This window comes from Lissotriton vulgaris, chromosome 8 (assembly GCF_964263255.1).
Source record: "Lissotriton vulgaris chromosome 8, aLisVul1.2, whole genome shotgun sequence".
NCBI lineage: Eukaryota > Metazoa > Chordata > Amphibia > Caudata > Salamandridae > Lissotriton > Lissotriton vulgaris.
This window is the reverse complement of record NC_141696.1, coordinates 1,534,931,695-1,534,958,103: the sequence shown is the minus strand read 5'-3', so window position 1 is coordinate 1,534,958,103 and position 26,409 is coordinate 1,534,931,695. Positions and strand designations below refer to the sequence as shown.

Here is a 26,409-nt window from a genome sequence, read left to right as displayed (position 1 = left end):
ATGTTTTTTTGAGCATGCGAAGAATGTTGAAGCAGGATGAATCCAGGATGACGCCCAGGTTCCGTGCGTGGTCCGTCGGTATGGGTGCTTTTCCAAGGGCTTCTGGCCACCAAGAGTCGTCCCAGGCGGAGGGGGAGGTGCCTAAGATAAGGACTTCTGTTTTATCTGAGTTCAGTTTCAGACGGCTGTGTTTCATCCATTCGGCTACTTCTTTCATTCCTTCGTGTAGGTTAGTTTTGGCGGTGCTAGGGTCATTGGTGAGTGAAAGGATCAGTTGAGTGTCATCCGCGTAGGAGATGATGTTGAGGTTGTGTTGGCGTGCGATGGCAGCGAGGGGGCTCGTGTATACGTTGAAGAGGGTGGGACTGAGTGAGGATCCTTGGGGTACGCCGCAGATGACTTCAGTGGCCTCTGAGATGAATGGTGGGAGGCGGACTCTCTGGGTTCTTCCGGTGAGGAACGAGGTGATCCATTCCAGTGCTTTTCCTTGAATTCCGATGTTTTTGAGGCGCTGTAGAAGGGTGCTATGGCAGACTGTGTCGAAGGCTGCGGAGAGGTCAAGGAGGATGAGGGCGACTGTGTCTCCGTTGTCCAGGAGAGTTCGAATGTCGTCTGTTGCTGCGATGAGGGCGGTTTCAGTGCTGTGTTTGGCTCGGAAGCCGAATTGTGATGAGTCGAGGGATTTGTTTGTTTCGAGGAAGGCGGCGAGCTGGTTGTTGACTGCTTTCTCGATGACTTTGGCCGGGAATGGAAGGAGCGAGATGGGGCGGTAGTTTTTGAGTTCGGTGGGGTCAGCTGTGGGTTTCTTCAGGAGGGCGCTGAGTTCGGCATGTTTCCAGCTTTCCGGGAAGGTGGCGGAGTTGAAGGAGCAGTTGATGACATCTCGGAGGTGTGGTGCTATGATGGAGTCTGCTTTGTTGAAGATGTGGTGAGGGCATGGGTCAGTTGGGGATCCTGAGTGGATGGAGTTCATCAGGCGGATGGTGTCCTCAGTGGAGATTGGGTTCCAGTCGTTGAGGGTGTTCAAGGGAGGTGGGGGTCCTGCAGGGGGTTGGGTGGGTTGGTCTTCGGGTTGGTTGTCGCACAATCCGCTGTAATCGTAAACGTTTCCCAAAAGAACTTGTTTGTCAAAAGTTTGTCCGGGGACAGTGCAGTGCATTGCATTGCGAGGAGCTTCTAGTTGTGAAGTTTTCAGACAGGAGAGATGTCTACATGTTGACTACCATCCATGATGAAAGCACTGAACTGGTGACTGTTTGGGGTGAGGTTGCTGAAGCACGCAAACCTGTGTGCATTTTTGACTATAATAGGCACGTGGGTGGTGTTGACAGAGTAGATCAGAGGTTGGAACCGTATGCTGCTCTGCGTAAGGCTTACATTTGGTACAAGATGTTGGCTATCCATCTTTTCCACTTGGCAACCTTTAATGCTTTTGTTGTGTTCCAAGAATCTTGTCCTGAGTCAAAGATGGCTTTTGTAAAGTTTTAGGAGTCTGTAATAGGCTGCCTTGTTTTAGTGTAACTGGCAAGTGTTCCTAGAGTTGAATTGGTGGAGGATGTTGCTAGATTGAAAGATCGCCACTTTCCTGTTCACATTCCTCCTACATCCTCAAAAGACTTTCCCAGTAGGAGATGTAAAGTCTGTTGGCGAAGAGGTATGCGGAAAGAGGTTCGTATGTACTGCCCCGAGTGTCCTTCTAACCCTGGGCTGTGCGTGCCTGCTTGTTTTAGAATGTACCAGACGCAAAATCATTTTTGGGAGCATCCATGAGTGGTAAAGTGAACTGGCTGGCCTCTATTGTTTAATAATTTTGTTCAGTTTCAAGGTTGGCATTTGTGTAGTGTATTTAGTTTTAGTTGTTGTGTTAGTAGATTTGTATCAATTTGCAATTTGTTTGTGTTTTCTTATTTATATTAAAAAAAAATCCTAAATGTGATGTCGGTTTGCGTGGAGTGGCGATTGTCTGGCAGTGTGCGTGGTCTGGCGCTTGTCTGGCGGTGTGTTTGGATTGGTCCTTGGTTGGCGGTGTGCCTGGACTGGTGCTTGGCTGGCAGTGTGCGTGGACTGGCGCTTGGCTGGCGGTGTTTGTACTGATTCTTGGATGGCAGTGTGTTTGTACTGGCGCTTGGCTGACAGTGTGCGTGGATTGGCGCTTGGCTGGCGGTGTACGTGGACTGGCGTTTGGTTGGCGGTGTGCGTGGACTGGCGTTTGGCTGGCGGTGTGTGTGGACTGGTGCTTGACTGGCGGTGTGCATGGTCTGGCGCTTGCCTGGAGGTGTGTTTGGATTGTTGCTTGGCTGGCGGTGTGCCTGGACTGGTGCTTGGCTGGCGGTGTGGACTGGTGCTTGGCTAGAGGGATGTTTGTACTGACTCTTGACTGGCAGTGTGTTTGTACTGGTGCTTGGCTGGCAGTGTGTTTGTACTGGCGCTTGGCTGGCAGTGTGGATGGATTGGCGCTTGGCTGGTGCGTGGATTGGCGTTTGGCTGGCAGTGTGCGTGGACTGGTGCTTGGCTGGTGTTGAGGGTGGACTGGCACTCGGCTGGCGGTGTGTGAGTAGTGACTTGATGCTGGTCACTACACACACTGCTAGCTGAGCGCCACTCCATGCAATCCATCAGTTTGTGTAGTTACTGTGTTAGGAATGTGGGCGTGTGAAAGTGATGGGCCCTTGAATGGCGATGTCTGCTGGTAGAAGTGTTGTAATGTGATGGGCCCGCGTCTGGCAGTGTGAATGTTTTGTATGTGCCACACGTATGAAAGGTGTAAAAATGGCCTGTAAAGAGGTTGGTGCCTTGTCATGGCTTTACAGCTCCTGAGCTGTGAGTCAATGGTTCAGTTTCTATTATTAACAGTGCATTTCATTTTTGTGAAATCACTTGCTAATACAATTGTATATACTGAACCACCACTCACCCACGTGCCAAATTCAGCCAGTATGTGTGTGTGTTTGAGGAATAGATGGCTGTGCAGTAATATTTGTCTTTTTTGTATTTTTGAAGCAGGGTGCCCCTTGTCCCTTTTTGTGAATGTTGTGATGTGTTGCTTTCGTGCCTGGTGGTGTGAATGGTCTTCTGTGTATCAAGTATGAAAGGTATGTGAATGGCCTGTAAAGCGGTTGGTGCCTTGCAGTGGCTTAACAGCTCACGAGCTGCGAGTCATTGGTTCGGGTTTTTTGTCCATTTAATTGACAGTGCATTTCATTTTTGTGAAATCTCTTGTTAATAAAATTTTGTATACTGAACCATCACTCGCCCTCGTGCCAAATCTAACCAGTATGTGTGTGTGTTTGAGGAATAGATGGCTGTGCAGGAATCTTTGTCTTTTTAGTCTCTCTGCCCAGGTGTACATTCCACCTAAGAATAACCTACCAACTATAAATATTGTTGAAAACCCATGGGAGTACATGGTGATGGCTCTCTGGTGAGTTATTTTATCCACAATATCCTGCACAACTCCCAATGTCTGTTACATTTTCCTTGCCATATTGTGCCAAAATTGTCACGCTGCAGAACTAAACAACTAATTTTGTGAAAAAGATCTGGTTTTGCTAGGGGGGTCCCCTGGGTTTTTGGCCCCGTGCTCGGCGACCATCTAGGGAAACCTACCAAACCCACACATTTCTGAAAACTAGACACCCGGGGGCTTCCAGTGAGGTATGGCTTGCATGGCTCCCCCAGGGTTTCCCTACCCAGAATCCCTTGCAAACCTCGATGTTAGCTGAAAAAATCAGTTTTTCACACATTTTTGTGTGAGAAAGTGTGGCATCACTGGGCTCACACAAATTTCTTACCATCCAGCGTTCCCCTAGGTCTCCCGATAAAAATGGTGCCTCACACGTGTGGGAGGCGCAAGTACCCGTGACAGGCAAGGGCCCAAAACGTAGTAAAGCGACATCAAAATTGCCTATCTCAAAACCACCTGCTTTTGCAAGGGGGTCACCTGGGTTTTTGGCCCCGTGCTTGACGGCCATCTAGGGAAACCATACCCACACATTTCTGAAAAGTAGACACCAGGGGGCTTCCACAGAGGTATGGCTTGCGTGGATCCCCCAACGTCCCGTTACACTGAATCCCTTGCAAACCTCAATTTTAGCTGAAAAAAATCTGTATTTTTTCACACATTTTTGTGGGAAAGTGTGGCATCACCGGGCTCACACAAATTTCCTACCACCCAGCGTTCCCCCAGGTCTCCCGATGAAAATGATGCCTCACTTGTGTGGAAGGTGTAAGTCCTATATATCCCCACAACCAGGAAGGTCCAGCAGATGTAACAGTATATTGCTTTCAAAGAGCTGTCATAATTACAAGAAGTTACAGGTGAAAACGTTGACACAAAAGGCTGGTTTTTTCCAACTAATTTTCAATTTTTCCAATATTTAACTGTTAGTTTCTATAAAGAAACCTTCATGGATTTAGACAAATGACCCCTTTCAGAATGTTGTCTACTTCTCTAAAATGTATAGCTTTCCAGGATCCATTACTGCTTTCATACTCATTTTTACCATTAACTGGAAGGAGGTTGAAAGCACTCAAAATAGCAAAAATAGGCTATGTCCCAGAAAAATGCCAAAACTGTGTGAAAAATATTGGTTCTCTGACAAAAGACTGCCATTCCCTAAAAGCTGGGAAAATGGTGATTTCAGCCCCACAAACCCTTTTTTGATAACATTTGCAGGGAAAAACCCAGAGGCTTTCATTTGCAGCCCGTTTTTCCCATTTTTCTGAAAAAAACTAAAATGTTACTGTATTTTGCTTAATTTCTGGAACCCCTCCAAGGGAATCCACAAACCCTGGGTACCTTTAGAATCCCCGTGATGTTGGAAGAAAAGGACGCAAAATTGGTGTGGGTACCTAATGTGGTCAAAACGTTACAGGGGCCTAAGCGCGCACTATCCCAAATAAACAAAAAAAGGCTTAGCACAGGAGGGTAAAAGGACTAGCAGTGTAGGGGTTAAAACCATTACAAAAATACATTTAAGTAAAACGTTTTGATAAAATGACTTTTCGATCAAAGCTCTGTTAAACGGTTTTTAAGTATTGGTGCCCACTTGCGTAAGTTAAAAGTACAGAGTGTTCAGAGTCTTTTTGCTGGAAGCCTGTGAAGAATTATACGCTAGTTGTAGTAACAAGCATCTTTTGCTTGGATGCTACTAAAAATAAGAACTTGACAAGCTTCTCATTCAGTTGTGGATCCAGTGGGTTGACGCATGCGAGTACTGCTTGTCTCCGTGTGCGAATGCCTCGTTCATTAAAATAAGTTTTTAACAGGCCAAACCTTTCCTTATTAAGCTTTATGCAGGAGCATATTATGTGTTCGATATCCTCCTTTTCAACTCCACATGAGTACCCGTAGTTCTTTCTCAGCCATGTTGGAAGATGAGGTGTGGCTGGCAAGATACCTAGCATGTGCTTTAAGATGGCTTCTTTAGACTTCCTTGAGTACCCTAGTTCAAGGTATGCCTGTGATCCAAATGATTTATAATTGGATAGAGTCATCCATGCGTGGCTCCTGTGTACAAATACAGATTTGTCTTCTATAAAGGAGAGTTCATTGACAACCTTATTAGTAATGCGTTTAAAGAGCAAATGCGTTGTTGGGATTTCCCATAGGTCGGCTAATCTCGTTATGGCGAGCGATTCCTCCAAGTAGGCTTTGGCCGACGAGGTAGGTATGCTGCACAGTTCCTGCCAGAGCTGGTGATTCAGTGTGTTTGTGGCGGAGTTCTTAATTTTATGCCAGCACTTGATGTACGAGCCCCGCCTTGCGAGGATTTGCTTTGTTAGACCAAAGCTCGAGCTGAATCTGTGCTCGCGACGTATAAAGCGGTAGGTTTAACATTACTCTGTATGCTTTTGTCATAGTAGTGTCCAGTAGTCTAGCATCCCTGCCTCTCAAAATCTCGCTGCCATATGTAATTGAAGATGGAATTTTTGCTTCCGCAACGCGGAGAAGTAGAGCGAATGTTGGTCCTGTCAGTACTGTTTTAAGTTGTCTTAGCGTAGTCTCAATCGCTGTTTTAAGTTGTCTTAGCGTAGTCTCAATCGCCATTCCTGCCTCTTAAGGGCTTTGAGCTGATTCATGAAATTACCCCCTTGTCGATCATAACACCTAGGTATTTATACACATCACAGTTGGTAATTGGAGTTTTACCTACTGACCAAGAGTGGGACGTTTCCCATTTATTGTCGGTGTTTTCGTTTTGTTGATGTTTACTTCCAGATAATTCTCATCCCGGTACCTATCCAGTGTGTTGAGTAGCTGTTGTAGACCAACTTGAGTATGGCTGGGTTAGAAAGACATCGTCGGCATACGACATGCTGGAAGTGTTTTTTCCTCCTATTCGGGGGCGTGTGCATTGCAAGCAGTAAGTGCTGTTGTCAGATCTGCTGTGTAAAGGTTAAAGAGAAAGGGTTCAAGAACGCACCCCTGTTTAAGGACCACACTGTTTTCACACACACAGATTTGTTCTTGTATAGGCGTTGGTTTTATGCAGATTACGTTTTCTCTGCTAATGCTTGTAAACAGCGAATATAGGCATGACCTGTCTTTATGAATGTGTATTGCTTGTTGTACATGTGTTTTTTTACCATGGAGGTTACACCTCTGCTACTTATGCATGTAAATCCCAGTTTTAGATTGTCACAGCACCTGACACTCTTTCCACTATCTGTAACTCTTTACCTCTCTTGCACTTGCCAAGCATGTTTTATCTAGCACAACGTCATGTAAGAACTAAATTATGGTTCAAGTAGCCAATGCATTTTGCTTTTTAAATGTATAATGGGTTCCGTGTGGACCGTTCATTGCGCTCTTTCCATTAACCTAGTTCAGCACATACCGTTAATTTTTTGTGCAAACCTAGTCTGTGTCCATTTCTTTTTTTATTACCATTAGGTTCTTATATCTTTTATTCAGTTGTTGTTTACCCACACATTCTTATTTTTCATTTCCGATTCTTTAGTGTTTTCCGCTACCAGGTACTCCGTTTTTCCAACAACATTCGGATCTGATGTAGCATTTTTCTTATATTTATTGGATTGCACACTGTCTGTCTTCGTGGTACTTGTGCCCACCTCATATATATTTTTTTACCCATTCTTTATTTTTAATCCCCGCAGTGGTTCTGTTCCTCAGTTATCACTATTACCCATGGCAACACTTTAAGATGGCCGTCCTAGAAACATCTCTTTTAGTTGGTGTCACTGCTATGACGTCACATGGTTTTAAGTTCACACAGGACTTCCGCGATTTAAACCTACGCGGTTGTTCGCTGCGTTGTTTACCTTTTTCGAAACCTGGTCGATCAGACACGGCGCTTCATCATGTGTTTTCTGGTGAGTTTTTTTATTCCAGTGCCGCCGTTTCTTCGTAGAATATTAGCATTCTTTACTCACCCAGTTGTATCACTCCCGATTGACCTCAGTCTTTACATTTTACTTCACAGGACACCAGTTTTGTGCGATGCTGGTGAGTGATCACTCTGCATGCTATTTGGGTACAGTTTCTTAACGATTGTACATAGAATTGTTTATTTACGTCTGCGCATTCATTTGCGCACTGTCCCTTTTTTCATTTTATGCAGTTTCAGATTCCGCTCTACCATGGAGGTATTTCTCACAATTATAGTGTTTTGACGGACATCTTCTTATGTTTCCCAATACATTCCGGGCGTTTATTTTTGCTCTCCGATTCTTCTCAGGTATTTTCCTGTTCCTGTAGTGTTGTACACAAGTGTATTTACAGTTTAAATAAGAAACTTTATTAACATTCCTATTCGCACTCTCGCATCAAGAGCAAAGCGCACTTTTTGCACACAGCACCTGTACTTATCGTTCCTGAGGTGTCTTTTTGGGTACTTTCATCCTCTTTCTTCACAGTTGCATTAGTCGGCATGCAGTGATTGTATCTGGTTAAGTTGGTCAATTCACATGTTTCACGTATTCTGAATTGTGTGCATTTTCCTATCTTTTACACGTCATGTCACTTTCTCCACCTTAAGGTCATTGTACGCAGACGTTGGTGTTGTCTGGTTTTATTAGCTTTGTGATATTTAATGAAACCTGAATCGCAACAACAGGATGTTTTCTTATTGTTTCATTCGCTGTTTAATTTAGTGGCCCCCGAAGAAGGGACATCTTGTCCCAAAATGCATTGGGCTGCACGTCTTTGACCTGCATTTCTACAACACGTTATTTGTATTTGTAAAATAGGGAACATGGATTCATTGCTATAATATGTATAATGTGTGATTACATTAATCATTGTAATATGCGTTGATAATCGCATGGAATTTTTCTCAACAAAGATGTCAATTGTTTGAAATCAATTATGGTATGAGTATTTGGAGTGGAGAAGTGTGGCTCAGGGGTTAGAGGCGGCAGACCCGGAAGCTGAGATCGGCCCTGGACCAGGGTTCAATTCCCCGCCCCGACGGGGGTTGGGCTCAATAATTCCACGGACTCGATAATTCTTGCTCCGGTGCCTACTCAACTCATGGGTTCACACTCTGCGACTCTGGGCAATAGCTTGCTTAATCTCCACAACGGCCCCTTTCGGCGGGGTGCCTGGCTTTCACCTTGTGGATACCCTGCCGGGGGTATCTCACAGGGGAATACCAGGACGGGTTCCCTAAGCAAGTGCATAGATGCCTGCGATGTGGGCGATTTGCGCTATATAAATACATGTACATTTACATTTACATTTTTTTGATTAAAATTGTTGGTTTTAGTTTGAAAACAATTGCAAAGAAGTGAATATAATTTTCGCATATATCTAATTCGTAGTGCACTCAGTGTTTCAAGCAAATGCTTGAGTTTCCTTTCACTCATTCCTGGGTGCCATGCCCACAGCCACTGCCTGTGGCAAACGTAAGTCACCCCTCTAGCAGGCCTCGCATCCTTAAGGCAGGGTGCACTATACCACGGGTGATAGCATAGCTGCCTAAGCAATATGCCCCTACAGTGTCTAAGTCCATTCTTAGACATTGTAAGTGCAGTGAAGCCATATTGAGTACATGGGCTGGTGGTTTGACATCGCAAACTCCACACCTCCATGATGGCTTTACTGAATACTCAGACTTCTTTGGCTGACAGTCCCTGTAAAGCTCCGAATTTCAGAATTTAGGGACAACCCTGAACCTTGATCCTCAGATTCCTGCAACCTACACAGAAGAAGGACGAAGAAGGCGAGTGCAGCAAAGCTTGACGAAGACTGACTTGGCCCCAACCCTACCGGCCTGTTTCCAGCTTGAAGAGTCTCTGATAAAGATGATACCTGTTGTTTGGCCAGCGACTTCCAAGGACTCTCAATAAGACTGCCACCCTTTAACAAAGACCAGATCTTCAGAGGACAGCGGCCCTATCCAGAAAACACCAACTTAAAGGACTCCGGATCCAGAAGGATCCGCAACCCCTGCCCACTCTGCACCAGACGCCCAAGGCCCGATTGGCTCACCTGTCCACCGATGTTTCCTCAGCTATCCAGACCTCGACTCCATCGGTGGCTGACCTCTCCTGGATCCCACGAAGTCGCTGCAGCCTCTACATGAAGAGCCCCCCTGACCGCGACCGGATCAATATGGCTCCAAAAGGCACCGCTGCATCCTTAGCCCCCTGACCTTGGCGAGCCCAGCTGACGGTGCCCAGACCTTCACCTGCATCCCAATTTACCTGTGCAGCCGGTGGTCACCTTCCTGGTCTGAGCCTGCAGCTGCTTTGTGCAACCGTGATTCCCCATTGGAAAGCATTGGGCACCCAACGCTGATTTGCATCCTGCACCCGGCCGCCCCTGTGCTGCTGGTGGTGTAGTTTTGGTGCTGCCTTGTGTCCCCCGTGCCTGCTTGCTTTAACCCTGGGGCCTGTGCCTTAAAACTGTGGGTACCTACCTGCAACCAGCACCTCTGGTGGGCGTCCCCAGAGTCTTCATTGACTAACATTGGGCCCAGAGACCTCTGCACCCGGTCACCCCAGTGCCACTGCTGGTGCAGTACCTACCTTAAACTGACTCTTGGCAAGTGTTGCTCTAAACCCCTGAAGACTGAAAGAGTAAGTTGTGTACTTGTATGTTAATGCATATACATCTTTTCATTCCATAGGATTGCATTGCATTTATCCTACTACATTCAGATGTTTAATGTCTACAACTGCTAACATTTTACAATTGCTGATTGACAATACAAAAAGAATTCTCATACTGTAAACTATACCTATTGCATTTTTTACTACTCTTGGTTCTAACAATAAAATAACTGAGTAATAACTTTTTATACAAACCAATTGGTCTTGGATTCAGTCTTTGAGTGTGTGTAATCATTTCCTGCTTGAGTATGTACTACAAATGCTTAACACAGCCCTCTGATAAGCCTAATTGCACGACCACACTACCAAAAACAGAGCTTGTATTATTATCTACTTAAACCTCTGGGGATCCACTGGACTGTGCACACTATACCTTACTTTGGTATAGTATATACAGAGCCAGCTTCATACACTGTGCGCATTTTGGAAAGTTGTTTTCGAGACCTTCAAGAAACAACATCAATGCAAATAAACAAACATGACTGCATGTGCTGCAGGAATAATGAACCGTGATCATGCAGGAGGAAACATGCATCTTGAAAAAGACTGTGGTGAGGCCTAACTGAGACCTAGTTAGCATAAGCCAGAAAAAGGCACTTTAACAAGTCATAACAAATTTGTTTCAGATGCATTAGCACCATATCAGCACACACTTGAACATTTGAGAGTAAATCCACGTTCTGCAGTCTTGATTATACACAATTTTTATAAATGCATAAAAACTCTAACATAAGTCCAGACATTTTCAGCCACTTTTAGAATACAGTAAACAAGCCTTTTCAACTGATATGAAGAGCAGCATATTAGGTGAATTATTCTCTGCTGAGTTAAAATTTAGACTTATTTTTGGTATGTATTATAAATACCTCCGTCATATAGTTTCTGGAATCTTTCACTCCATTGTGTTGTACATAAAGGAAGTCCAGAAGTCAGGAATATGATAAGTTGCTTTATTCAGGATGGTTACAGGTTCAGGTATTAAGATGGCAAATAGAGACCCCACCAGGAGTGACCACCTTGTCACTCAGCCTGCCTCCAACTGCCAGTAGGCTCAGGCAAAACACCCAACATTCTATGATGTCACCAGGTAATCACAGTGACATCAAGAGAGCAACAAGGTTCAGGCACAACACATTGCTCATTAAAAAGGTTTTTTCCTAAGGAAATTTTTCTGTATATAACTGTGAACAAAAGTATTGTATCTAATGAATTTTTAATTTTGAAATGTAACTAAGATTTGATAACTTGTATAGAAAATATAATATATAAGATATAAGAAAAAAGAAAAAAACATTTTAAATAAAATAAAATTTAATCAGAAGTAATTAGTGTCAGTTGAATTATATTAAACATATATAGGCGTCTATAGGATGTGTAAAAGTATGCACAAAACCCAGTGCTAATTTTGCTCTTTTTCAAAAAACTGTTTTTCCTTGCCAGGGTTTATCCTTTAAGGCAGGGGCCCCCAACTTTTTCTAAAATATTTTTCCTAAGATGAACCAGAGCTTTATATTTTGAATTCGGATTTGGAAATATTCTTTTGGGTCTGTACTTGCTTTGCTAACATTCTTTTAGAAGAGCCCAGGTACATGAACTCTCTACATCATCATCTGCTGTTAGCTACTCAAGCCCATCCTGTGTCTACTGACATTCCGTATGTCTTTAAATCTGATACTATGTCCTGACAGTGCCTATTATTGATATTAGCAAGGATTCTGTTCTTATCTCACTTAAAAATATGCAGCATCAAACATTTCAAGTTAGTGGGCAGCAATGTACTCTTTAAAGATAATACTTTATTGTGTGATTAGTTAAAACCATTACAATTTTTCTGTTTGAAAGTAAAAAAATCATACAATTCTTATGTACAGGAAACAAAGCATTAAAAGACTCAGATTAACACTAGGACTATCTAAAATAGGGAGGTGTAATTAAAATATCCTAGCGTTAATTAATTGCCAGACAATCAGATACTGGAGTGTCAGTTGGTCGAAGCGTCGCCCTTATATAGCGCCTGAATCACCCCATAAGGGGTATCTCTGCGCTGAAACTGCTTGTGGTCCTACCGAGGAAGATTAGAACAGTTCCGTTTTCAGAAGTTTTCTGAAGACCAAGAAGTTTGTGCACTGGCGCATCTGTTTGGGGAGTTGATTCCAGTAACGGGGGGACAGTTAGGAAAAGGCTTATAAAAAATAGCCAAACTAGCATTTTCAAAAAGCCAACTGAAGACCTGTAAACAATTAATATTAAGCAAAAGGCAATGTTCTACTCAACACTACTGAGTAATCAAGAGTTCATGATTTGAACCTGAAGCGGCATTGCCGCACAGCCAAATTGAGGGAGATTTACAACACTATAATCTCCCAACAATTTTGCCGCTCTGTTAACAAATTTGTTCAGCTTCGTATTGTCTGAAATCAAGGCAGCGATTATAGCATGTCAACATGTTCGTACTCCGAGGTTATACCATTCGTCCTGCAGTAAAGACCGTCTGTCAATGAGCATGGCGGGACATGCGCAACCTATGTGCTCCATAGCTTCGGAGTGATAGCCACACTTCCTGCAATTGATACCAGTACTGGAGCACCGCTATTCCAAAAAAGTGCAAACGTGCTTGATAAATAAGATGATTCGACCCCCAGTTTAAAATCAGAAATTACTGCCCATGCATGTGTCCTTCTTGAAAGTTTCAAAGACTGAGTGGAGGTTGGAATCAGATCACCATGTGAAAGTACAGCTGTGCTTGAGAAGGACAAAGGTCACACACTTGGTAGTGAAAGCAGCAGAACTCATTTTGAAAGAGTCCAACCAGCCATGGATGGTGGGGCGTTGCAGGTGCCTGTAGGAAAATCTGCCTTTCCTGGGTGGTCACCCCAATTTTCTTTTGTTGGACCCTTTTTTATTACTGTTTTTCAGACTCGGCACACTGGGACAGTGCTGTCCAATCCCCAGTGCATGTGCTCTGACCATTAGAACATGGTTAATCTCTGATTGGCATGTTTACATTTTCTATACGGCCATAGTATATGGTTAGAAAATAAAACCATGGCATGAAAAGTTAACTGTCACATGTGGACTGCAGCACCCGTTACGTCATCCACTGGTGTGATGAAAGACACCATGTTCCAGGCATACCATTGTAGCCTGGCTGTTGCAGTGTAAATCCTGCAGCCTGACCTGTGTAAATGGTCCTTTTTGGCAGGTAAAGATCTCCCTTTTAAATATTGAGTCACCCTTATATACGCCTTGTAGTCAATAAGGTTGGGTGCATGGTATTCAAAAGTGGAACTTGAAGTCTTTAGGGTTAGTCAATTCCCTGATGCCACAATTAAAGGGCCGGGAGGAATCATCCTGTAGCAAGATGGCTGAAGAGAGGGATACGCTATCCAAGAAACTTCACTGACGGAATCAAAGACCCTCAACTATGCATAGCAGACCAGTGCCCATCATAAACCTACTATGCATAGCAGACCAGTGCCCATCATAAACCAACTATGCATAGCAGACCAGTGCCCATCATAAACCAACTATGCATAGCAGACCAGTGCCCATCATAATCCAACTATGCATAGCAGACCAGTGCCCATCATAATCCAACTATGCATAGCAGACCAGTGCCCATCATAATCCAACTATGCATAGCAGACCAGTGCCCATCATAATCAACTATGCATAGCAGACCAGTGCCCATCATAATCCAACTATGCATAGCAGACCAGTGCCCATCATAAACCAACTATGCATAGCAGACCAGTGCCCATCATAATCCCCTATGCATAGCAGACCAGTGCCCATCATAATCCAACTATGCATAGCAGACCAGTGCCCATCATAATCAACTATGCATAGCAGAGCAGTGCCCATCATAAACCAACTATGCATAGCAGACCAGTGCCCATCATAATCAACTATGCATAGCAGACCAGTGCCCATCATAATCAACTATGCATAGCAGACCAGTGACCATCATAATCCAACTATGCATAGCAGACCAGTGCCCATCATAATCAACTATGCATAGCAGACCAGTGACCATCATAATCCAACTATGCATAGCAGACCAGTGCCCATCATAATCCAACTATGCATAGCAAACCAGTGCCCATCATAATCCAACTATGCATAGCAGACCAGTGCCCATCATAATCCAACTATGCATAGCAGACCAGTGCCCATCATAATCAACTATGCATAGCAGACCAGTGACCATCATAATCCAACTATGCATAGCAGACCAGTGCCCATCATAATCAACTTTGCATAGCAGACCAGTGACCATCATAATCCAACTATGCATAGCAGACCAGTGCCCATCATAATCCAACTATGCATAGCAGACCAGTGCCCATCATAATCAACTATGCATAGCAGACCAGTGCCCATCATAAACCAGCGCTACCATAACTCATCTAGACCTTCCACTCCCTAGATTCTGCAGGTCATTTAAAACAAGGCTGGCTGGGAGTTCTATTATCTGAGGGCTCTGGCTTTGTTCTGGTATGTGGGTGCTTCTACCTGCTCTTTCTTCAAATTAATCCATCCGGCTGGAAACCCTCTTTCTTACTAGGAATTTCTTCATAGAAAAAGTCAGAGGATGTGGCTCAGAACATGAATAGCATATAGCATCTCCACGGTGGCACAACAATTCCATTTATTGAGCCATGCACACCAAACTGACCTGTTTACTGGAGGGCCTCGACTACTGGGGAAGGGGAATCCTTAAAAAGACACCAGAAAGTAAAGAATGATATAGCCACAAATCCACATATTTTCACATTTGAAGTGGGAGACCCTTTTAGCAAACTGGCTGCTGAAGTCTGTGCTTTTTTGTGAGAGGAAGGATGAATAGATAAGCCAGAATATCTACACGCCCCGGTAGAGACTTGCGTGACTCCACTGACGTCATAACCGGAGTCGGTGTCATCACGGACCCGTAAGACTCCATCTCCTGGCACACAGAGGGACTGCCAAAAGATTTCCTGATCCAGTCTGACTCCTGGGCAGAATTCAAAACTTAAGGAATCTGCGGCTAGACTGTGTATCTACCAGATAAAATGTTACCGAAGGTAAGTAACTTATTTGTTACACATCTCAATGGTACTCGTTTCTGTTGGCCCTTAGAAAGATTTAAGGACCTGGAGGCATTTGATTTTCTGACCATGAGTCTCAGACTCACACAGATCCCTGCATCGGATACATTAGTCCACTGAGCCATCAGACACATCTGGGATTGATGGCTCCACAGGCCCATCTCTAGCACTCTCTCAGCCTCCAAGCACTGGGTAGCTTTTACTGTTACATCAGCCCATAATTTTTCCTCTTCACCTGGGCCTTGCAGAGCCTTTCTTCTCTCATGCTCTTTAGTTGCTGAAACGCCTAATGCATCTCAGCTTTCTTATCCTTATGGCATTGAGGCAAACTGGAGTAGCTGAGGCCGTGAGAGCTGGGCTGTCTTGGCCGGTAATGAGAGCGGTTATCATTTGGGAGTTCCACGGCTGGAGTGGGGGCCTTAACTGTACATAAGCATGCCTTGGTCTAATAGCTTCCTGAGCTTATCCACTGAAAGGGGTGTAAGGTCTGACTGTTCAGCTTGCCTTCCACCTTTGATCTTGCCTCCCCCTGTGTTGCTCTTTTCTAATACCCTTCCCCTGGCTAAAACGATTATTACGCCAAAAATATACAACTGTCTGGAAATGGCGTAAACTTGAACTGAATGTGAAGTATACATTTTGTTCACCTACCCTTAACCAAGCCAGTTCCAGCCGGACAGTCTGCGTTATGATGTTATGATTATTTGTATAGCACACTAATCAACCATGAGGGTATCCAGGCGCTCTGCCGATGGATGGGTGAGTCTCTGCTTGATTTTTTTCTTTTAAGATTGGTCTAAAGCTTCTTGCAGAGCTCAAGAAGCAGTGATGAATCTTCCAAGTCTCTGAGCTTGACAGCTTGACACCTGACCACCATTTGTGGTCATTTATATCTGCCACAGGACTGTAGGAATAATTTAGCACAAGCTTGACCACCATTGACAACTAAGACATACAACGCCAAATGGAAGCATTTCTGTTTGTGGTGAAGGATTAAAGGCCATCATATACTAAGTATAAAATCTTATCAAATCCTTGCGTATTTAATGAGTCTGGCAAACAATGTGCTTATATACTCTTCAGTCAGGGTTCATCTGGATATAATCTCAAGATTTAGGAGAACTGAACGCTTAACCTCAACTCTGTTCTCCCAAAGAATTATGAAACAATTCATGAAAGGAGCATTTCCACTGTTTCAACATCCATCAGTTCCATGGGAGCTTAATTCTGTGCTGAGCCAATTAATGTTGCCTCCGTTTGAACCTATACATAAGGCACATTTAACATTTGTGTCATGAAAATCAGCTCCTTTTTTTTGGCTTTGACCTCTGCACAGAGATTAGGAGAACTTCAAGCATTCACCATCATGGAACCTTTCCTTAAGTTTTCAAAGAAAAAAGTAATATTGAAAATCAACCCCAAGTTTATACCCAACGTTCCTTCTGATATACATTTAAATGAGCCTGTCATTCTTCGATCGTGCTTTCCAACTTCATCTATGTCAGCAGAAAGATTGTTCCATTCATTGCGCTTGCGTAGTTGCCTCCGGTTCTACAAAGACAAAACAAAGGGCATCCGCTCTTCAAGCCAGCTGTTTGTCTCTTTTGGACAGCCCAGACCAGTCCATCTCCTATCCAAGCAGGGGATAGCTTGTTGACTCTCTGCCTGTTTTTCCTTCTGTCACGCCAAGGCCAAGCACCCACAACAAGGAAAAGTGGGGGTGCATTCCACGAGGAGCATGGCATCGGCGGCGCTCTTTGCGGGGGTGTCCTAAAAAGATATCTGCCGTGCAGACACCTGTAAGAGACAGCACACATTCATGAAGCACTACTGCCTATACATGGACGCAGAAGCTGACCCAGCAGTGGGACAGGCAGTTTTAGAAACCTGTTTTGGTTAAGGTGAGCCTGCTTTTGCAATGTATTATAATGTGTACTGCTTGTAATTTGATTCAAGCTTGTGAATATATAAAAGAACCAATGTTGGAGAAGAAATTAGTTACCTGTCACTCCAGTTCTCAAACATTGGTATGTTTTATATATTCACGTACCATCCTACCTCCTCCCGGTTCAGAGGCTCATCATATTATATGCTCACACTTGTGCTTTGAAATCTGACCTATGGTGCCCTTTAGTGAGAGTAGGATTGTTTGAGCTTTAACCTCTTTGGCTGATGTTTGGGTTCTTTCTAATCGGATGGATGTGCTACTAAATATAAAATGTTGTTTCAGGCCTATGTCCTTTTCACACTGTATTCTTTGTTATGTATATTGTAAACTGTATACTGCTGTTTTAATGTACTAGGAATTCCCAGCCTGACGACTGGGAGTGATTCAAGCATGTGAATACATAAATTATACCAATTTTGGAGAACTGGAGTTAGACATACAGTTTTACTGATTCATTCATATAGCATAATACACTCAAAGTATAAGTGTGGAAATGGGATTTCTGTTAATATTTATCATTTATGCATCACTAATTAAAGTGGAATTATTTGTTTTGATCCTATTAAAATCTCTTTTTCTAGCACACGCCAGAATTACAAAAAACACGTACTACATTTTTGCTTTCCTAACTGTTGATCACATAAAGTTAATTTACTGGTATTTATATTTTGTCTGCTACAAAAATAACATAGGTATGTGTACAATGGTCAGGGTCTATTGATCATAATCAAGAATTTATCATAGAACTTTACACATTAGTAATTTTTTAAGAGATTACTTCCGTGCAGTACAAAAACATTTATTTCAACATTTTGAGGAAATTGTAATTCGCATTGTTCAAAATAAGTACCACAAGCAATATAACAGGCAAGAAACCAATTACTTCATTGGATCAAGGTAAAAACTGAAGGACATACGTCTCAATTAAATTCATGTGAGACAACGCTCTTGTGGATACGATTCTCAAGTGTTCACTACATAGTATACATTACAAATGTGCTCAAAAGTGACAAGGAAAAGAGACAGTTAAAGGGGATGGGTGTGGTTGGATACAGGTGGGGACTGGGTAAAGGGTGTTGTGACCTTATTACAATCACAGTGATTTGTGATGCAACCTTTACAGACTAATTTTGTTCATTAGTTCCATTTCCTTCTTTAACATACGATCCGTATTAATCAATTGGTTGCTTCCTATGTTAGGAGGGTGAAATACAATCCGGTCTACGTTTCGACCCCCGGAATAAGGGTTGATTGAAGCCTCATGCTGGGGTCTTCTTCAGGACTTAAGGGTACAGGAACGCCTAAAGATGATACAATTATAGAGAGGACTGTATCAAAAACTAGAGTTTAAGAAGCACTGGTACTGCAACTAACTCGATTAAAAAGTGGGCTTCTTACTTAGTGTTGGGCCGTCCAGTGGCCTATTGACGTTGGACCATCATCGGTTCCTTAGTGGTAAATGGTGACCTAAAGGTGTTTAAAATTGGAAGCATAGGTTTGAGTGCTGGGTTAATTAAGTAATCCTATGAGCATTTGCTCGCAGAAATGACAAAGGGGACACTTACTGGGACATCCGCGGCTTTCCAATCAATCAATTCATTGGATCATTTTCATTTCTTGGCTCGTCGAGATGCTTTTATTTCTAAAGATTAAAAGAAAAGGTTTCGTATAATGTAAACGAGTCCTAATCCAGTATAAGGGGATAATTTTTATCGGTATGAATGACACTGATATGTAGTCTAGTTCATACTTTAGTCAGGGGACATCTGTAAGACAGGACTGGTAATTAGTAAGGTTATCCTGCGTCTCAAAATTAGTCTAGGATTAAGCGTTTAAAACAAGTCTAGCTTGTCTATCAAGTCAAGCAGATATTTGTCATCAAGGTTAAAGATACTCGGGAAGTATGGAATTCCTTATTAGATGAAATATTTGCCGCTTACCGTCAGGACTTCATATGAGCGAGTGCTTTCAACAGCGCTGCCAGGCCGCGAGTGAGCAAGCCGCGAGGTGCAGGCGCTGGATACTGCCTGGAGGCTCGTCGTGATCCTCCAATCAGGTTGCGGCAATCTCATCCTGTGCAGGGGGTGTCTACAAAGTTTGAAAGAAAGCTAAGGCAATCCCTAAGCCCTAAGTTAAGGGATCTTCTTCCTGATTTCTGAACACTACAGGTCCCTGCTGATAGGGAATCTTACTATCCTGAGGTAATTACACCCTGGAGTGGAACTTGAAAAGGGCACAGAGCAAAGTTAAACATGATAATAACCGTTTAGGTCTTACATTGGTAAATTTGAAAGCAGTGAAACATATTGTCATACACATAGGGATAGTATTCCGTAATCACTGAATGGCTCTTTGTCCGACTCGCCAAAATAGTGGTGTGTTTGGCGTTCAAACATAGCTAGGATGTAAGGAGCATGAAAGAAACATTATAAACGTGTCAACAGATTTTAGTCACAGTTGATCAAAGCCATTTGGAAAAAGGTTAAATCTGTCTCATTTAGTCCACTTTGTACTGAGTCAAATCGCTGCATCCATTTGCATTCTCGTGTGTTCAAAATGGAATCTAAATCCCCACCCCTGGGTCCCAGTGTGATTTTCTCAATAACCACCCATTTAAGGGATTCGGGTGTATGGTTCTTGGCTTGAAAGTGGTCCACTAAGGGCGCCCCCATAGTTAGGCATCTTATTCTACTGCAATGCTGCAATATCCTGTTTTTGATCTTCTGCTTAGTTTGGCCTATGTAGATCAGGCCGCATGGACAAAAAATGGCATATATTACTCCATTACTGTTGCAGTTAGTGAGTGCTTTCAGATCAATAGTAATGTTATTGTGTGTAATAGTCTTTGTTTCAATACAAAGCGCACAAGCCTTGCAGTTGCTGCATTTGTAATTTAAAATTGGAAGCATAGGTTTGAGTGCTGGGTTAATTAAGTAATCCTATGAGCATTTGCTCGCAGAAATGACAAAGGGGACACTTACTGGGACATCCGCGGCTTTCCAATCAATCAATTCATTGGATCATTTTCATTTCTTGGCTCGTCGAGATGCTTTTATTTCTAAAGATTAAAAGAAAAGGTTTCGTATAATGTAAACGAGTCCTAATCCAGTATGATATGATGCTCCAATGGTTGTTGACTATTCTGCGGATCTCGTTGCTCTTGCTGCAAAAAGTCGTGACACAGATGGTCCTGTTTTCCGGGAGTTGACGGTTCCTTGGTACGAGTAGGGTTTCCCTGTTACTGAACCATGCCCTTTTGCGTGCTCTTTTGACCAGTCTTTTGGGGTATCCTCTTTCTAGTAGTCTACAAATAAGCTCATCTGATTCAGCAAAGTAATCATCTTTCATGGTGCAGTTCCTCCGAATACGGAGGAACTGCCCAAGGAACCGTCAACTCCCGGAAAACAGGATGATCTGTGTCACGACTTTTTTCAGCAAGAGCAACGAGATCCGCAGAATAGTCAACAACCATTGGAGCATCATATCAGATGTGATTGATGTCCCAGACCCCCCATGCATGCCTTCAAAAAGGCGAAAAGTATCGGAGATCTTGTGGTCCGCTCCATGCTGGATACCCCACCAGCCCCAACCATACAAACAATGTGGAATCTCCCCAATATAATTGGGAATTACAAATGCAGCAACTGCAAGGCTGGGACCCAGGGGTGGGGATTTAGATTCCACTTTGAACACACGAGAATGCAAATGGATGCAGCGATTTGACTCAGTACAAAGTGGACTAAATGAGACAGATGTAACCTTTTCCCAAATGGCTTTGATCAACTGTGACTAAAATCTGTTGACACGTTTATAATGTTTCTTTCATGCTCCTTACATCCTAGCTATGTTTGAACGCCAAACACACCACTATTTTGGCGAGTCGGACAAAGAGCCATTCAGTGATTACGGAATACTATCCCTATGTGTATGACAATATGTTTCACTGCTTTCAAATTTACCAATGTAAGACCTAAACGGTTATTATCATGTTTAACTTTGCTCTGTGCCCTTTTTAAGTTCCACTCCAGGGTGTAATTACCTCAGGATAGTAAGATTCCCTATCAGCAGGAACCTGTAGTGTTCAGAAATCAGGAAGAAGATCCCTTAACTTAGGGCTTAGGGATTGCCTTAGCTTTCTTTCAAACTTTGTAGACACCCCCTGCACAGGATGCGATTGCCGCAACCTGATTGGAGGATCACGACGAGCCTCCAGGCAGTATCCAGCGCCTGCACATCGCGGCTTGCTCACTCGCGGCCTGGCAGCGCTGTTGAAAGCACTCGCTCATATGAAGTCCTGACGGTAAGCGGCAGATATTTCCTCTAATAAGGAATTCCATACTTCCCGAGTATCTTTAACCTTGATGACAAATATCTGCTTGACTTGATAGACAAGCTAGACTTGTTTTAACCGCTTAATCCTAGACTAATTTTGAGACGCAGGATAACCTTACTAATTACCAGTCCTGTCTTACAGCTGTCCCCTGACTAAAGTATGAACTAGACTACATATCAGTGTCATTCATACCGATAAAAATTATCCCCTTATACTGGATTAGGACTCGTTTACATTATACGAAACCTTTTCTTTTAATCTTTAGAAATAAAAGCATCTCGACGAGCCAAGAAATGAAAATGATCCAATGAATTGATTGATTGGAAAGCCGCGGATGTCCCAGTAAGTGTCCCCTTTGTCATTTCTGCGAGCAAATGCTCATAGGATTACTTAATTAACCCAGCACTCAAACCTATGCTTCCAATTTTAAACACCTTTAGGTCACCATTTACCAATAAGGAACCGATGATGGTCCAACGTCAATAGGCCACTGGACGGCCCAACACTAAGTAAGAAGCCCACTTTTTAATCGAGTTAGTTGCAGTACCAGTGCTTCTTAAACTCTAGTTTTTGATACAGTCCTCTCTATAATTGTATCATCTTTAGGCGCTCCTGTACCCTTAAGTCCTGAAGAAGACCCCAGCATGAGGCTTCAATCAACCCTTATTCCGGGGGTCGAAACGTAGACCGGATTGTATTTCACCCTCCTAACATAGGAAGCAACCAATTGATTAATACGGATCCTATGTTAAAGAAGGAAATGGAACTAATGAACAAAATTAGTCTGTAAATGTTGCATCACAAATCACTGTGATTGTAATAAGGTCACAACACCCTTTACCCAGTCCCCACCTGTATCCAACCACGCCCATCCCCTTTAACTGTCTCTTTTCCTTGTCACTTTTGAGCGCATTTGTAATGTATACTATGTAGTGAACACTTGAGAATCGTATCCACAAGAGCGTTGTCTCACATGAATTTAATTGAGACGTATGTCCTTCAGTTTTTACCTTAATCCAATGAAGTAATTGGTTTCTTGCCTGTTATATTGCTTGTGGTACTTATTTTGAACAATGCGAATTACAATTTCCTCAAAATGTTGAAATAAATGTTTTTGTACTGCACGGAAGTAATCTCTTAATAATTTACTAATGTGAAAAGTTCTATGATAAATTCTTGATTATGATCAATAGACCCTGACCATTGTACACATACCTATGTTAACTGACCCAGGTCAGAGAGTTCTTAGGGTATACCCCATTGTAAACTCACTATGCTACAAAAATAAGACATCCAAATATTGGCACATAATTCACTTCAAAAACTCTTCTCACATTTCAGTCAGAGAAAGAAAAGTAAACACTGATAACATGTTAAAGAAGAAGCAGGAACTTGTCAGAAGATATAGCCTGACATTCAATCTCTGCTGTTGAAGAAATGCAAATGTGAAAAGATAAACACAGAATTTACAGGCATCTTTACTTGTTGCTTGGACTTTCCTGACCCACCAAGAAATGGCTTGCAATCCACCGGTGGGTCACAAACAACAGTTTAGGAAATACTGATCTAAGCCTTTCATAGTCCCTTCTGTCACGGCAGATTAGTAAAAGCTGCAACTTCTGTTGGTTTCTCCAGCTACTGAACCAACCAAAGAAGTGGCTTTATGATTGATTTTTCAATAAAACAACACTGTTTTACCATATGTATTTGTCCCAATTTTACCAAGAAGCGTAACTGAGTCACCTGAAAGAGCCAGGGTAGAGCTAGGCCTTCTGGAGCTTTGGTTCATGGGAGATATTTACTGCCATCTTTTAGCTTTTGAACCCCACAAATGAAGCGATAGTGAGCTGGGAGTGACACATCACCCTGTCAAGCCAGTTAAGATCTAGCAATTTAGGGAGTTTTGCCCTTTTGTCAGTCGTGGCTGTGTTTTCTGCTGGCTGGTCTTTGGACAAAGAGTCTCAGCTTTTCTGTTATTGTCATAGTCACTTGTCACACCATTCAACGCACTGATCAGCAGAATATGTCTCTTGGGTCCCCTGCAGATGAGGACCAGGCGCTGATAGTTCACAGCTGCGCTTGGGATATCTTGGCACTCTCTGACTTAGTTCTTCCTTGACTATGCCTAATCACTTTCAGCCTTGAGGGGGGCCACAGTGTCTTCCGTGCACTTCAGAGGCCCAGTGGGGCTGAAACAGCTTCACCACTGCTGGTTCAGGGTTAGTTGCTGGGAGTCCTCTAGGAGCATAGCGCAGCACCATTGAATCTGTGGCAGCTATCTGCAGTGCTCCTTTGAGATCGTCTGGTGGTGCCTGTCTGTGCCCAAGGGTTTGTTGCCACAACTCCAGGTGTGGTTGCCATAGACTCCAGAAATGAACGAGAATGGTGTAGCTTAGCTGTTTCACATATGTGGCATTCTCACTCAAGCCACATCCTGGTTTTGATGATTTCTTAATTTAGCACATATTCTAGTTAAACATGAGGGGTAACATTATTCAGTTTTATTTTAGGCAGTAAAAAGCAACAGGAATAGAAGACAGTGCTGCTTGAGTCGCTACGATTTACAGAAGATGGAAAGGATTATCTGTGCTTATTCTACAGTTCATTGCAAAGATGTGGGCTTTCAAGATGGTGGGAGGGTGTGATACAAATGCAATGTTGGTTGATTGAGTTCCTTGTACTATCTCAATTGTAATTTGTACCTTTAGCCTCATGCGTATTGAAGTTTCTGTTACTGTCTCTTTGACAGTAGAATGCTTAATTCTTACCTCCGTACCCATCATAGAATTGAATTTAATATTCTTAATTGTGATAGCTGGAAAGTTTTCAATTCCTAATTGCTTTGTGTCAGTTTTTGATCCCACTTTGGTGCCTGCATGTAAATCATATTAATATTTTGTCTGTACAATGAGGTCCTTTCCTCTAAATTGTGACTAAATATATGTGTTTGTTTCTTGCATATCAAATCAACTGAGTCCATGTTCAATCCTTGAGCTTGGCCTGGCTACCAACCTGTATGCCAAGAGTTTCTAGTGAGCTATGGCTAACTCCTGTCTATAACATAGCTGTGTAAAGTATAGGGGAAGTCCGATAAAGGGTTCATAAGACTGTTCTTCTCCTCCTGTCTCTCTAAAGTACTATACAAGGCTTAGATGCCTGTAATTGTATAGTCCTGTGTCTGGGAATCATATTGGTGGTAATGATGATCATCGTACTCATGCCACTGAAATCACAACTATTGCCTGTAGCTAGATCATCTCATGCTAACTAATGCTAACTAATCACAACACCCTTTGGCGCTTCCCATCTATACAGTTCATGGACTGAGCCTTATGCTTGTCTGACCAATTATCACATGTACATCTATCGGCTGCCCTGACTTTATGTATCATTGGTCTATATCCATATAATTATTTAATGCTGCATTTATTGTTTTAAAATAATTGTCTTCTAATATGTTTTCTTTACGTTCTACAGACCAATCAAAGAAAGTAATAGCAAGTGAGAACGTTTGTAAGAAGGACTCTACTGTGATATCCATGCTAGAGCTGCACCAAAGAATGCAAACAGGAAGGCAATTCTATAATTGCACTGAGTGTGACAAGAGCTTTATAAGGAAACAATCTCTTCAACTTCATATGAGAACTCATACAGATGTAAAGCTCTTTCGCTGCACAAAGTGTGATAAGAGCTATCATCGCAAAGCATCTCTTCAACTTCATTTAAGAATTCATACAGGTGTAAAGCTATTTCAGTGCACTGAGTGTGAGAAAAGCTTTACTGTGGAGGCAAATCTTCGGCGTCACATGATAATCCACACAGGAGTGAAACCGTTTTCTTGCAATATATGTGAGAAGAGATTTACTCAAAAGGCACAGCTTCAGGGTCACCAAAAAGTCCATGAAGGACTGAAGCCTTTTTCCTGCACTGCCTGCGAGAAGACTTTTAGCCGAAACAATGCTCTTAAACAACACCAAATAATCCACACACGAGTGAAGCCCTTTCCATGTACTATATGTGAGAAGAGCTTTACTCAAAAAGCACATCTTCAGTGTCACCTAAGAATACATGCAGGATTGAAGCCATTTTTCTGCACTGAATGTGGGAAGAGTTTTAGTCAACGCAATGTGCTCCAGCAGCATGAGAGAATCCACACAGGGGTGAAGCCTTTTCAGTGCACAGAGTGTGAGGTGAGATTTACTCAAAAGATACAGCTTCTACGACACCTGAAAGTTCACACTGGAAAAAAGGAGTTAAGTGGGGATGTAACTGTACCGCCAAGTCAGAACTCCATACCGCTGTGATGTGGGTCTAATTGCATTAATTTAATAATAAAGCCCTGCATTCCAGAATCTACAATTATAATGAATATTAAAGAAAAGCATCACATGGAATAAATGGTTTGCCATTTTAATCCTCAATGCAAAGCTCTGGGCGGGTGGTAGGAGTAAAGTTTATTTTTTGAAAACATAAGTAATATTTACAAGGTTTATGTTGTAATTCTGTTGATGGTCTCATAACAGCAGCACTAAACAAAGGCCATGTAAAAAGGACCCAAAGTGATTTATTTGTGAACAGAGCCTCCAGTATGTATTGGTTTTCTGACATTAGTATGCCACACCTCACAACAACGTCCATGTCAAAAATAAGTCAGTCCAGAAAACCAGAGTAATTTATTGACAAAACTCTCTAATTGTGTTGGTGACGGAAAATCTGTAAATTGCAGTGTCTTAAATGAACAGTTTATTAAACTAGATAACATGTTCAAATTAGTGTAATTTCTCAAATTGTGATTACATGTGCATATTTGTATAGCACTTACTACCATTTGTATGCTTTCAAAATCTTGTCTAGGTTTAAGATTTGGTGAGTAACCAGAGTCAGACCAGTCTGCTTGCATTGTTTTTAGTCATGTTTTGAATTGTGTATCTAGATAGTATTTGGCAAGGTTAGAACAAACG

The 26,409-nt window shown here is 42.7% G+C and overlaps 1 protein-coding gene across 1 annotated transcript; it reads left to right on the top strand.

The window, feature by feature from the left end:
* The first annotated feature begins 16,948 nt into the window (after positions 1–16,948).
* On the top strand, positions 16,949–26,208 carry LOC147700303 (uncharacterized). Its single transcript, XM_086935680.1, has 2 exons — positions 16,949–17,068; positions 24,926–26,208. The coding sequence occupies exon 2, from the start codon at positions 24,988–24,990 to the stop codon at positions 25,750–25,752; it is 765 nt and encodes a 254-aa protein (XP_086791806.1). The 5' UTR covers positions 16,949–17,068; positions 24,926–24,987; the 3' UTR covers positions 25,753–26,208.
* Positions 26,209–26,409: the final 201 nt, after the last annotated feature.